This window comes from Eleutherodactylus coqui, chromosome 3 (assembly GCF_035609145.1).
Source record: "Eleutherodactylus coqui strain aEleCoq1 chromosome 3, aEleCoq1.hap1, whole genome shotgun sequence".
Taxonomy (NCBI): domain Eukaryota; kingdom Metazoa; phylum Chordata; class Amphibia; order Anura; family Eleutherodactylidae; genus Eleutherodactylus; species Eleutherodactylus coqui.
Genome location: NC_089839.1, coordinates 259,647,294 through 259,660,543, shown reverse-complemented (window position 1 = coordinate 259,660,543; position 13,250 = coordinate 259,647,294). Strand labels below are relative to the sequence as shown.

General features: G+C 41.4%; 1 protein-coding gene across 2 annotated transcripts in view; it reads left to right on the top strand.

Annotated features, from left to right (window-relative positions):
• TGFBR3 (transforming growth factor beta receptor 3) overlaps positions 1-13,250 on the top strand; it is a 201,725-nt gene that overhangs the window by 118,354 nt on the left and 70,121 nt on the right. For both annotated transcript variants that reach the window (XM_066597344.1, XM_066597343.1), the window contains exons 5-7: positions 5,834-6,017; positions 7,619-7,784; positions 10,312-10,459. In XM_066597344.1, coding sequence (XP_066453441.1) covers positions 5,834-6,017; positions 7,619-7,784; positions 10,312-10,459 — 498 coding nt within the window. The remainder of the gene's footprint in view (positions 1-5,833; positions 6,018-7,618; positions 7,785-10,311; positions 10,460-13,250) is intronic.

Sequence of the window (13,250 nt, the reverse complement as noted above, 5' to 3'; positions counted from 1 at the left end):
CCCCATCATTCCTCCAAGTTAAGACGTCATGGTCATAACCCAGCCTCTTCCCCCTCTCGATGCCACCTCCTGTCTGAGGACATTCGCTCTCCTAGAGCTGAATTCTCGCGCATGTGCCTTGTGCACCTCCTGACGCATCTACCAGTGCATGCGCAGTGCACTGGTAAGTCGAGGTGTATACATCTTGACTTCACCGGAACACTCTGCATGCACACATGAAGACATAGCAGGAGGTGCTCAAGGCCATGTGAGCGCCATCCAATGAGCTTACCATCTGTGAAAGTAGATATAGCCTTAAAAAAATGTAAACAGCTGACCATGACCTAAAACAGCATAAAAAACTATACACTCCTCTTTTCCACCCGGTAAGCAGTGAACCTGTTGCTCTCCCGGTCTGTGCTTACAGTGGAAGTCAGGTGACCACTGCGGTCAATCGTAGGACATAGCGTCGCCATCCTTTCTCCTGGCATCGGCACTCACATCCGTCCTCTGATAGGCTGCGGTGATCACTTGACTTTTGCTTTAGAAACAGACTAGGAGAGCCATAGGAACTGTTGCACTGCTTCCCGGGGGTGTATTGCTTCTTTTGTTGCTTTAGATCGCGGCCAGCTGTTTAGAAATACTTTTTTAAGTAGGACAATTCCTTTAAGAATAGCAGTTCTCTATTAAAGTTTCAACTTTGGAAATGATCCCTTTAGCTGTGAGAATTTATATTCCCCTCCCTTGCACTTGAGATCTGTTGGCAGAATACATTCTGCTGTTTGACACTATATATTGAACTGGCTTGTCTGTAGGTCAAGACACAGTTTGATTTAGATTGGCTTAGATTTCTCCATCCCTTCCCAGTTACTGAAATTACTCTTTTCTTATTAAGCCCTCCTATGTGTCTTATGCCTAATTTGTAAATGTCAGAGGATAAGGAACATTAATGCTGTGACGTGTCGGCTGCAATCAGGAAGTGGAGCTGGGGTGACATCGCAACATTGGCCCCAGCCCATGTGACCTCTTCATCAGCCCATGTGTCCTGTCGGTCAGCGTTGGATCCCAATGAGTACCTACTTCCTGTCACTGCAGATGGCGTTTGTCAGATATCCTTCAATGGGCTCAGTGTATAATGTACCCTTCCTTGCAACCATGCTACTAAATCTTCTGTGGTGTGGGGACTGATTGGACCACAGGGAGATGATTCCCCTAGCTGGCCAATCCACCATAATGCAACTGTGGTTATTCTGGGTCTGCCTCTACATAGGCGCTGTCTGAGGTATGTGATGAAGCAGCGGACTTCTGTCAGCAAAGTATCTGAACAAATACTTTGTTATATATATTGTTCTTTCCTTCGGCATTAAAAGTCTTCATTTAGGGTCAGACTAGACCCCCTAGGCTCCTGACATGGCGCCATCTCTATCTTGGCAATCGCCCTGCTTCTAGGCAGCGTCTGCCACACCAAAGTTGATTTTAGGTAGCATTCCTATCCCTATATTTCTGTTATTATTTGCCCTATTTTGTGTTCCCCGTGTTCTGGTGATATAATACTGTCTATATTGGTCCATTGCGGACATTAATTACGTCTTAGTTTGACGTTTTGGTGATGTCCATGAAGTGTGCCGTACTTGTGTCCTGCACAAACCTAACAAGTAGGTCTTGTGTTCTATCATTGAGGACTGCTAAACAATATCTCTGTCTTATATACTACATCCTCATGTGAAAAAGGTTGTCCACTTGTTAACTACTGATGGTCTATCCTCAGGATAGGTCATCAGTAGTAGAGTGTCAGGGGTCTGTTGTCCAGGAACCCAGCTGGTCAGCTTTTTGCTGGGCTGCTGCACTCATGCACTAAGCTGATTTATGCAGAAAGCAGACAGCTCCATTCCCACTACAGTGGCCAGGCTTGGTATTGCAGGCCAAGTTCTTATTATTCACTTCAGTTCCTGCAGAAACCGGCTCAGTGCATGGTTACCCTGGCCCAGCTAACAAAACAGGGGCCCCTGACAAAAAAAACCCCTGCCAATCTACTACTGACAGTCTATCCTGAAGATTGGACATCCATAGTTTACAACTGGACAAGCCCTTTAAGTAGTGCTGTCAAGCAGTCCTTGCATGATTAGTGATCCAGCAAAGACCGCCATTTAGTTCTAGGAATGATTTAGATTTGTTGTTATGGTTTCAGACTGTTTATCACAGCGGTTCCAGAGACATAACTCTTCTGCTGGATAAATATATTTCTGTTGATACAAGTTGATTTTTAAGATGTGATTTTTAAGATGTTTAACGAATGCAATTGGGATCAGATCACAGCTGCTTAGATGGTGTTTTACATCACTAATGACTGTGTGATTAGGTTGGAGAATCTACTAAAACATCCGTGAATGTAGAACATTATAATTAGTTCTATGTAAACATTTTATCCCATAGTTACAAGAGATGTGTCTTACTGATCTCTTAGATTCTTCATAATACGTACCATCTGCTCAGCTTTTTAGCCTATCTGTCACTGGTGCAGCCATACCGCTTCCATCGCCATGAGCTACCACTTAGATGTAGGACATTGATAAGACACATTAGGGGGCTTTACATTTTAGAATGAATGCACATATCTAGAAATGATGAGCAGTGAGTCAGATCATTGGGGTCAGTTTGTTTCTGGCTTTCTGTAGGACTTCAGGTAAATCTTCTCTACACAACATAAGAAGGAGGAGGATCTTGTCTTACAGTGATTGGCTGTCACTGAGAGTTACAGAGCATGGGGGGGGGGGGGGGGGAAATAATTGTTACTTCTGAGCCGGACACCAAAACGCCTTGTCTGGATCGGACGTAATAGTTGTCCAAAAGGGCAGATATGCACATTATTTGAAAACTCGGAGAAGATAACTATTAAAGAGTGCCTGCACTTTCATGCTGGAGCACTTGTGCTCTGTTGATGTTTTTCAACTCTTATATCACAGCTATATGGGGCCGTCTTCAGCTAATGGAATAGCCAAAAATGGCTGACGGACACAAGCACTCCAGCGTGAAAGTGCTTTTTAATAGCATAACTGAACAATGGGCAGAGGGAAATCTCACCTTATCATACAAGGGAAAGCCTTGCCTAAAAGTGGGGTGATCACCCTAAAGAAAAGGGTGGCCCCACGGGAACCTGGGGCACCATAAACTATCCTTAGGTGGTTAGAGGCGTGACAATTCATAGATGTAAATAACAATAGTCACAACAGTACAGATGTTACAATGCTAGATATAAAGACCAAGGACTTACCTGACAGTGAGATGATGCCAGGAGGACATGGACCGATACTGAAGTCCACCATGCAGATAAATAACCAGCACCCCTTCAGAGAAGGGGTCAGAATAAATGCGCTACAATAATAGTTGATTGGCTGGCTGGGGAAGCCACCTCCCACCTGACCAATTATACCCATACTTGTAGATAGATGTGGACACAGCAGTGCCCAGTACAGGCTGCATGCGCCAGTGCCATGATCACATGGGCCAGAGTTGTTGTGATGTCAACCCGAATCTTCCTCCAAATCATGGCCAGCACGCCACAACAATGATCCTTTCATATGGACACAATCATATAGATTTCTGTGTCTAGAAGACCAAGATTTTAGCTAATATGGCTGCAAGACGTAACTTATTGTATCAGAAATCAAAGTCCAAGTAGTTCCTACATATAAAGATTTAGGTGAACAGTAAAGTTTCCATATTGAGCTGAATGTATGCTGTGACTAAAGAATAATCACATTGCACTATAAATGCATGGTTTACATATTTCTGTATACATGTACACTTTTTGCTGCATTTTTAGCCATTTATGTTAATTGATAATACCTCTTCTTTTCCAATGGCCCTTGAGAGATGTCATTCCTTGTATTGGAAGTGGCTTTTTATAGCAGCCTTTGTTTAGTTATAATGTGTCCGGAAATCTGCCAAGGTGTGTACACCGGTCATTGTATATGAATGAAATTCAAACAAAAGGGCATCATATTGCCGTAAGAGAAGTGTTCCAACTTGGGCAATTGAACATTGAATGGAACGTTGACGCATCTCTTTTCGGATAGTTGTCTAGGTACATCTGAAAGTTGTCAAACTCACCTCTTCTTGGACAGTCGACATGTAATCTGTTCCTGCTGTGATATTCATCCACATTATAATTCACTTTAGTCTGAAACACACATTGATGTGTTTTCTGAGATAGCTGACCGCATCTGTTGAGCAGAAGTCGTGACGTTAGTACGCTCTCCAATGTATAATACTTTGTACCCAGTGTAAAGGGATTAGGCAACCATCAGCTAGTTCAGTCGCCTTACTTTGTTATTTGTCATGGTATAGATGTATTTATATGACTGTAGGTACCTGGTCTGTCCGTTGTACTATATTTATAGGAGTCACATACCAAATATGATCTACCAGAAAAGTTACGAAAATATATGAGGAATGTGACGTTCAAAATGTCTGCCATATTTTTTCGACAAGTGCAGATTTTTTTTAAGGAGCACGGTTAGATTCAACCATATTGCAGCACATCTATATAATCCAGTTACAATGACTATGCATCAAGGAGCTCTTCCGTGGTAGCCATTATTTAATATATATTTGCATCCATTAAAGATAGTCTCAGCAACTAATTAGCAAGCACTTATTTTACCTGCTGTAGGCACCCCGGCATATGGTTTACTTTCATACAATGTCCAAATAACCATACCATGCCCCATTATCAGTGCCCAATAGTAAGGTGCCTAAATATTAGTTCCTTAAGTTGGCCAATTCTTTGATAAACGTACCCTTATTACAATGGTAGTGTATACAATGCTACCACCACTACACACTGCAAAAATAATATACCATACATTTGTTAAGTAGCAGCTCCACAAAAAGGAAATGCAGTGCTTGAATAATACTAGCATACTGTGATCAAGTAAGAGCTTCATACACAGTCAGGGGTGTAACTATAGGGGATGCAGGGATGCGGTTGCACCTGGGTCCAGGAGCCTTAGGGGGTCCATAAGGCCTCTCTTCCCATATAGGGAGCCCAGTACTATGAATAAAGCATTATAGTTGGGGGCCCTGTTACAGGTTTTGCTTTGGGGCCCAGAAGCTTTAAGTTACGCCTTTGCAGAGAGTAATATAAAATAGTGCTATACAGCGTCTATATAACACAACACACGTTAAAGGGTTACTTTTTGAAAGTTTAATTGTCAGGTACAGATGACCTACAATAATGAATCAAGCAGTACTTACTTGTCCTTGGTCCTGGAGATCTACTGCTGCAGCTCTGCTGTTCATCTGGTCTCTGTTGGCAACGACTAAGAAGCCGCTGCCCCCCGTTGGAAACTCCTGGCTTCATGGTGCCCTAGATGTGAGCGCTGATGCCAAGAAAATGGGTGGTGACGCCTCTGATTGGCGGACTCTCATTGACAGGCAACAGTCACCTAACTTCTGTCACTGGATTGGCGGTGTTGAGGACGGGTAAGTACTGCTTGATTTGTTATTTTAGGCCATCTGAACCTGAGATTTAATTTTCAAAATGTAACCAGACAACCCCCTTAAATTGGGACAATGGCTATCTCATGTCTATGACAAGGTTGAAGCTGCCCATACACATAAGACATCAATCAGCTGCAATGGCCGATTTTGGCTACTACAGACAACCATTTTATGAAAAAAAAATAAAAAATCCATGATGGCTAAAGGCCGACTATATTCCGCTAAGGATGAGATCCGTCAATATAACAACTCTGACTTTTTTGGTAGTAAGTTTAATAATACACTTGCACAGTCTTACATGACCCGGTTAGAACAGGTAATGAAGAGTAATCATAACCTATTGTCTCATTAGGTATCACCAGGCTCTAAAGTTGAAATTGAGGCAGGAAGCCTCTCCGAGAACACAGAGACGAAAGTAAAGAACCTTCATTCTGAAAATGAACACCTCCTGCTATGGACCACGAACAATTATGGAGCGGTCACGTCTTTCTCAGAGATGAAAATGACCGATTATATTGACATCAAAGTTGGTGAAGGTATGATCCATCATTATTGTTAGAGCTATTCATTGTTATTACGTACTCATTAAAAAACTATTGTTCTCTTATCTTAACCCAAAAAGCCCATTGTAAAGTAATTCAAATAATAAATAAATCACCGTGACAGCGCTGCACACCGTGAGATCCCGTCGTGTTAAGAGTCAAGCGAAGGTGCTTTAAGACGAGCCGATTTATCGTTTGAACAAGAGAATAATGTCATTGTTTGCTCATTCAGAATCATTCAGTCTTTCACATTCATTGTATAAGTGAATGAGAACGACTGAAAGAATGCTGTTCCAGCTGAACGATAAGTGAACGAGCCAACAATGATTTTTATGCCTACATAAAATGAATGATGAATGAAATGTGACCAATTATTGTTCTTCGTTGGCGCACGTGTAGACTGAATGATTATCATTCACTTTCACTTATTTGAACGATTTTTTCAATGATCGTTCCATCTAAAAGCACCCTAAAGAGTAGCCCATGTAAACCACCACCATTTTATATATATATATATATATATATATATATATATATATATATAATGTTTCAGCCAGAAATAATGACTGTTACCAGTCACCCAACACGCCCCAGGTGTGACTGTTCACGTCCACTTTGAAAGCTCTCTCAATATTCTGTCAAATTTGCTGGAAAAATACTTTGGCACTATGATGGAACCAGGCAGACCCCATTATAAGTCAGTTGGGTCCCTAGGGTGCCATTGGTGAATCTATCACAATTTGAGTTTTCCTTATGGCTCACTCACATAGGCGTATGTGTCCAATGCATTATCCGCATATTTGTAAAATATGCAGTACATGAGTATTATGCAATAAAATGGGGCATGCTGCATTTTTTTCACACGCGTCATGCCCTCATAAAAAAAAAAATGCAGGTGTGAGTGGCCCAATAGAGATCAATGGGCTTTTAGCACCGAATATTACTTGCATGACACATATGTGCGTTACTGGCAGGTGACGCTTTTTGTCTAAGATGTCTGATTGAGCCCTTAGGCTGGGTCCAGTTGAATATCCGCAGCGGGCATTCCACCGCAGATCAGCTGCAGAATGCCACACCATTTGGTGCGGGTTTTGAAGCAGGTTTCATTGCGAATTCCTGTGTGGAATTCACCCCTTCATAGAGAGGGGCGAATTCTGTAGCAGAGCCGGCAATCAATTTGACATACTGTGGATTTGAATTCTGTGCCTCAAGTCAATTGCCGCACGGGTTTTGTGCAGATTATTTCCGCAGCTTGCAGACAAGATTTTCAATGCGCGATTTCTGTGTGGAGTGTCCGCATGGTAATTCCACTCGGTGTGAACCCCTTCGACTAAGAGAATAAGCAGTTTTTTAATATTATTTATATAATATATGCTGTAAGTATGTGTGGATATATATAATCTGTATTTATAGATTATATAGTGTGTGTTTGTGTGTGGATATGTATGTATGTGGTTAATTAAGATCAGTGCAAGAATAGTTAAGAAAGTATCTGCTGAAGTTCTTAGACTTTCCACTGGACTATTTACCATATGTTATGTAAAATATTAGTTTAGATTAACCATTTAAACTGAAATCTAAATGTTCTCTATCAGATAATAAGTTTCCTGCAACATGCAAAATCCAAAAGAACTTTATTTCTCTGAATTATCTTGGACGCTATCTGGAACCTCAGTCTGCGGAGGGATGTGTTTTAGAAAGAGAAGAAGAGAGATTGGTTTACATCATAGAGTTGGATTCCCCAACTGCCAAGCCATACAGGTACGATTAGCAGGACACTGTTTTCATTGGGAATGCTTTGCTTGCACTTGGCTGATTCTCGAAGTGCAGGTTACTTTTTTGTGTGCTCTATTTCTATCACACCTGGAACCCTTGAGGTTACTGTTATTTTCACACTGAATCTATGTTTTATCTATATACTTGCATTGGAATTGTGTATTACATTATATGGGGAAGACGTATCGTACGTGTAACCTGTAAGGAGGCCAATCCCAGCTGATAAAGAAAATAACTGGTTCCTACTGCTTACTAAGGCTAGGCTCACATAGTTTTTTCCCTTTACATTTGGCGTAGTTGACGGAAGCTTTCCATATATGTTCCGTATGTTCCGAATAGACCTTCATTCACCTGACTAGAGCCAAAAAAAGTGAACGTTTGCCCTCCATTAGGCGGGTCCGTGTAAGCGTGCCCTTTTTTTTTTACTATATAGGAAAGTGTAATTTGTAGGCCACCACAAAAAATATATGGTGTATGTTTTTTCTAACCTTGGGACATATGCTTCACATTACTGGTGGATAAGTGCACTAGTGAAAGATGTTAGCGAGATCTCTGAGGGAGAGTCTACCTCATTCTCATTTTATTAGGCTTTGGCAAACGAGGAGCCCATTACTATTACCGTACATCTATACCATATAACTTTTGCGGGAAAAGACGCCACTACTTTTGGAACTTGATCAAATTATATCCATAATCAAGTTTTTGATGCAGATGAATTTTGCTTTTATATTAGATTGGTATTGATAATACACAAGTTCCCCGTTTTGTACTGTATAAGTTAGTCATGAATGGATGGCATCAAGCTAGCCTATGTAGAACATCTGTTTTCAATTTCCAGAACATATTACATGGCCAAACTGTAATTGCCATTGAAAGTGAAATTGGAGGTACCAAGCAGCTGGTTGCCTTGGTACATGAAACACCCAGGATATTTTTAGTCTCTAGTATTATACTCTTTTTGGTTTTTCTCTGCTTTGAGTAAGATTCCTTCAATATTTTTTTAAGTTACCATGGAATAAAACTTGTATATCTCTGTGTTTAATGACCATTCTGGGTGCCAAGTCTTCAAAGTTCTCCTACAGCTGGGCAGGACTTAATACAGTCATTTCAAATAAAAACTCTTTGCCATCAAAACTTAGTAATTAGCAATTATAATGATTACTAAATGTTATCTGTGAACATTAACCCATTTAGGACAAGGCAGTGTAAATTTACGGCGCCTGGTCCTGGGCTTAAATCCCAGCCATATGTAAAATTACAGTGGTGCTTTAAGCCTCCTGTCTCTGCAATCAATTAGAGCAGGAGGGGTTGTCAGCTGTTAGTAACAGCTGATAACCCGGAGGAGAAGGCAGGAGAGGTTTTTAACCCTTTCTGTCTTCTCCTTCCCCGAGTACACAGTGCTCAATGAGCGCTGTGAACTGAAAAGTGAAAGTACAGTGTAACTTTCACTACGGGAGCCCTGGGGGGTCATGTGACCTCCCGGGATTCCCTGCTATAGCAGAGCTGGAGGGTCATACTAGACCCTGGCCAGCTCTGCCAGTGACTAATGTCACTACAGGGAATGTTTACCCCTCTAACTGCAGCTCCTATGGATGCCCCAGCTACAGTGGGAAAATGTCAAATAAAGAAAAACAAAAAAAACATGTGAATGTCCCCCAGAGGTCTTGTATGACGTCATGGGGACATAAGATAATAAAAAACATAATTACATACATCAGTAAATAAAAATTACAGAATACAACAACAATATATACATAAGAAATAAAATAACCCAAAGCCGACCCCAACCAAAGCAGTCGCCGTATGTGCCCTGTAAACCAAAACCATAAATATTATATATCAAAACGTCCAAAACAAAAATGAGGAACCGGTTCCCATACTTTATTTTAGCGTAAATATACTAAATAAAAAAATAAATACCTATAATTGTTAAAAAAATCTTATTTTTTTTTGCTTTTTACCCCTAATAAAACTAAAAATACGGGGAAAAAGTCAGTGAAAAAGATATAAAAAAATAAAAGCCAAACTAATTTTGGTAGCTGAAGGAGAAAAAAATAGGGCAGTAAAACTAGCACATGGGTAAAATCCCTAAAAAGTGTCTAGTCCTTAAGGTACAAAACAGCCTGGTCCTTAAGGGGTTAATTGGTGGATGTTGTCCTGTCTGCCAAATGATCCTCATGAAATTGGAGGGTCTAGTCCATTCCATCGGTAAGTTCTAACAGGCATGTAGCAAACTATATATTTTTTTGTCTACCTAACTACTTATTGCTTCATAAAAACACCCTTTGGCTGTGAATGTTTTTGTACTTCTAATTTTTTGACCGTTGGTAGAACTTTTTCGCTCCTATTCCGAATCCTCATTGAGCATTTCGCACTTTGACGCCAAGCATGTCGGAGTATTTTTTACCTCAACTACATGTCATTCTGGTGTCAAGTGTTGATAGAATAGTCTGGTTTGCACATGTTCATTCTTCGGCAACATCCAAAAATTCCATTTTTTGTCCTTATGTAGTTCATTACAGGTCGACATAAGTATTGACATCAGTCCACGCCATCCAGATGTCCCTCTTGTCAAGAATCTTGTCCTCATCCTCAAGTGTAGAAAATATGTCAACTGGGTTATCAAGACGAACAATATCCAGGGAAAACTGGAAATCTTGGTATGTTTCTTGCTATCATCATTATTGTAGTAATGGTAGAATTATTGTACATCATGAGTGGATATATAGTACTATAATATATTTGTATATTTGTACTACATTATTTTTGACTTAAAAAAAACACTTTTGGGATTGTTTTTCATTTTTTTATGTGAAATTAATAAGATGATGATATTATAGTTGTTATGGATGCAAGGATGCTAAATATGTGTACTTTTTTAGAGTACTTTAAGAAAAAACAACTATTTACTTTTAAAAAACTTTTATTTACTATTTTTTTAGATCAACTATGCGACTTGACCATGCTATCATTTGATTGCTTCAAAAATACACTGCAATACTCCTGTATTGCAGTGTAATATACCAGTCAATTAAAACTGACAGGCATCATCTTTGGAGTACAAAGATGGCAGACACAGAGCTTTCATTGGCACCCTGCAGTTACATTGCTAGGATCCCAATGTGGTGACAGAAGGAGCTGTCTCCCTCTGTCTAACGACTTAGGTGCTATAGTTGAACAGCTAGGAAAGGAGCTACCTTCAATCCCTGGCATTGTAGCAGAGTGTCAGCTTCATGTTACAGCTGATACACATCTTTTGATGATTCATTTAAATTCCTGAATATATTCCATACATTTATGAAACATCTTGTTAAATGGGGTGTCTGTGTGTAAATTATTGATGGTCTATCCTCTGGATAGGTATTAATAGTTAATCAGCAGGGGTGTGTCGCCTAGGACTGCTGCCATTCAGTTGTTCTCCAGATTTGTGCACTGAGCTGACAGCTCTGTTTCCACTGCAGTGGCCAAGTTTGGTATTGCAGGCCAATTTCCCATTGCAATGAATAAAGTCTTAACCTGCAATAGGAAACCTGGCCACTGCACTGGCAACGGAGCTGTCTACTTCCTGCAGAAATCAGCTTCGTGCATAAGCACACCACTTCGGCAAGCAGCTGGATCAGTGGAGGTCCCTGCCCCGTCAACCTACTGTTGATGACCTATCCTGAGAATAGTACATCAATAGTTTACTAATGAACAACCCCTTTAAGTATCTGCTATCAACAGCATAAAAATGTGTGATGCAGGGTAGGAATGAGTTAATATTTAAGAATAAAAATTATGTGTCATGTGTAGATACTGCATATGTATTTGTTTGTGTTTTCTTAGATTATGCACCAAATTAAATTAAAAAAATACATTACCTACATTTTCTTAAAGTATCATACCACCCCTAAAGTCAATTTAAAGGGATTGCCCCTCCCCCTCCTTTTTTAAAGAAAAATCCTACATTAATAATCTAATTGCTTTCTCGCTGCTTAGATTAGTAAATGTTCAACTGTAAAGGAGTCTGGCAGCAAGGCTTCAGTTCTCCTACAGTGCCCCCACAGGGGAAATGAATCATTACACAATTCAGGCTGAAATCAATAGCATGTTTGTGTACCAGACATGTAGGGTCTTCCAGAGCAAGTCACATACCATAGTTTATTAGATGAAGACCATGAATAGTGAACCTCCCTTTATTACCGAATTCCATTATGGGGTGTTTGACCTGAAAAACTTTACCCTCCCATGGGGCATTCCGCTGATCATGATCAGCTTTATTTTTTTTTTTAGAAAATAAGTGTTTATTTGGACGGACAAGCATATTACAATAATCAAGCCATAGTAGCATCACATACAATGGTACAGTCGATACGTATACATACTTATTGATGCGCCCATTCTCCCACTCCACCACCTCTCCTCCGTGGAGTTTGTTGCTGGCTTGCCTCCGCCCAGTCTTTTTCTTTTAATTAACAGAAGTCGGTCCCACCTCGGGGTAGGGGACCGCGAGGTGGAACAGAACAAAACAAAGAGACATACAATGAAAGCAAAAAGTTAAACAAGGGTAAGGCTCCTAGAAGCCCATAGGGGGATTAGGGGGGGGGGGGAGGGAGATGGGGTGTGGGTGGTCCGGGTAGTGGATTATGCTCGCCTGTTGGGTACCTATTTGCGCAAGCCTTATAGTCTGGTTAGGCAACTCCATTAGTGGGTGGGCTCCGGTATCATCATATCTGAGGTCCCCTGCGCCAGAGGAAGGGCTGCATGGCCCGTTCAGCTCGCGCGGGGGGGGCTGTCAGGGCACTGGGTGTTTACAACGCATTTGTTGTCCTGGAGATCCAGTCCCCCAGGCCAGGTGACAACCTAAAGTCCAACCATGGCCTCCATGTTGCATAAAACTTCTCCACCGTAGCATCCTCCCCAGCCCTCATCTCCTCGAATCTGGCCAACGTGTTCACTGCCTCGACCCAGTGGGTCTTAGTGGGGCTCGTGGTGTCCCGCCAGAGCCTTGGAATTATCTGCCTCACCGCCAGTATGAAAAATTTCAATAAACCCTTTCTCACCTGGGCTATAGATCCCCGGAACATGGACAGTAGGGCCAGCTCAGGCGAGAACACCACGCCTGCCCCAGATAAGTTATTGTATAACTCCTCTACTTCCTTCCATAATGCCGCCACCGGGGGGCAAGCCCACCAAATATGCACCATATTTCCCTGTCCGCTCAGACATCTCCAACAATGGGGGGAGGACTGGGGGAACATTTTGTGTATTCTGACCGGCGTGGTATACCAGTGGGTCAGGATCTTATAATTTAGCTCATGCAACCTGGAATGCACCGTTGCCTTGTGCGTGAGAATGAAAGACCTCTGCCATTGTTCCGCAGAGAAGGTTTTCCCCAGTTCGCCCTCCCACGTTCCCGTAAACGTCGGGGGTTCGTCCCCCATCTCACGATCCAGCATCAACCTGTAAAGT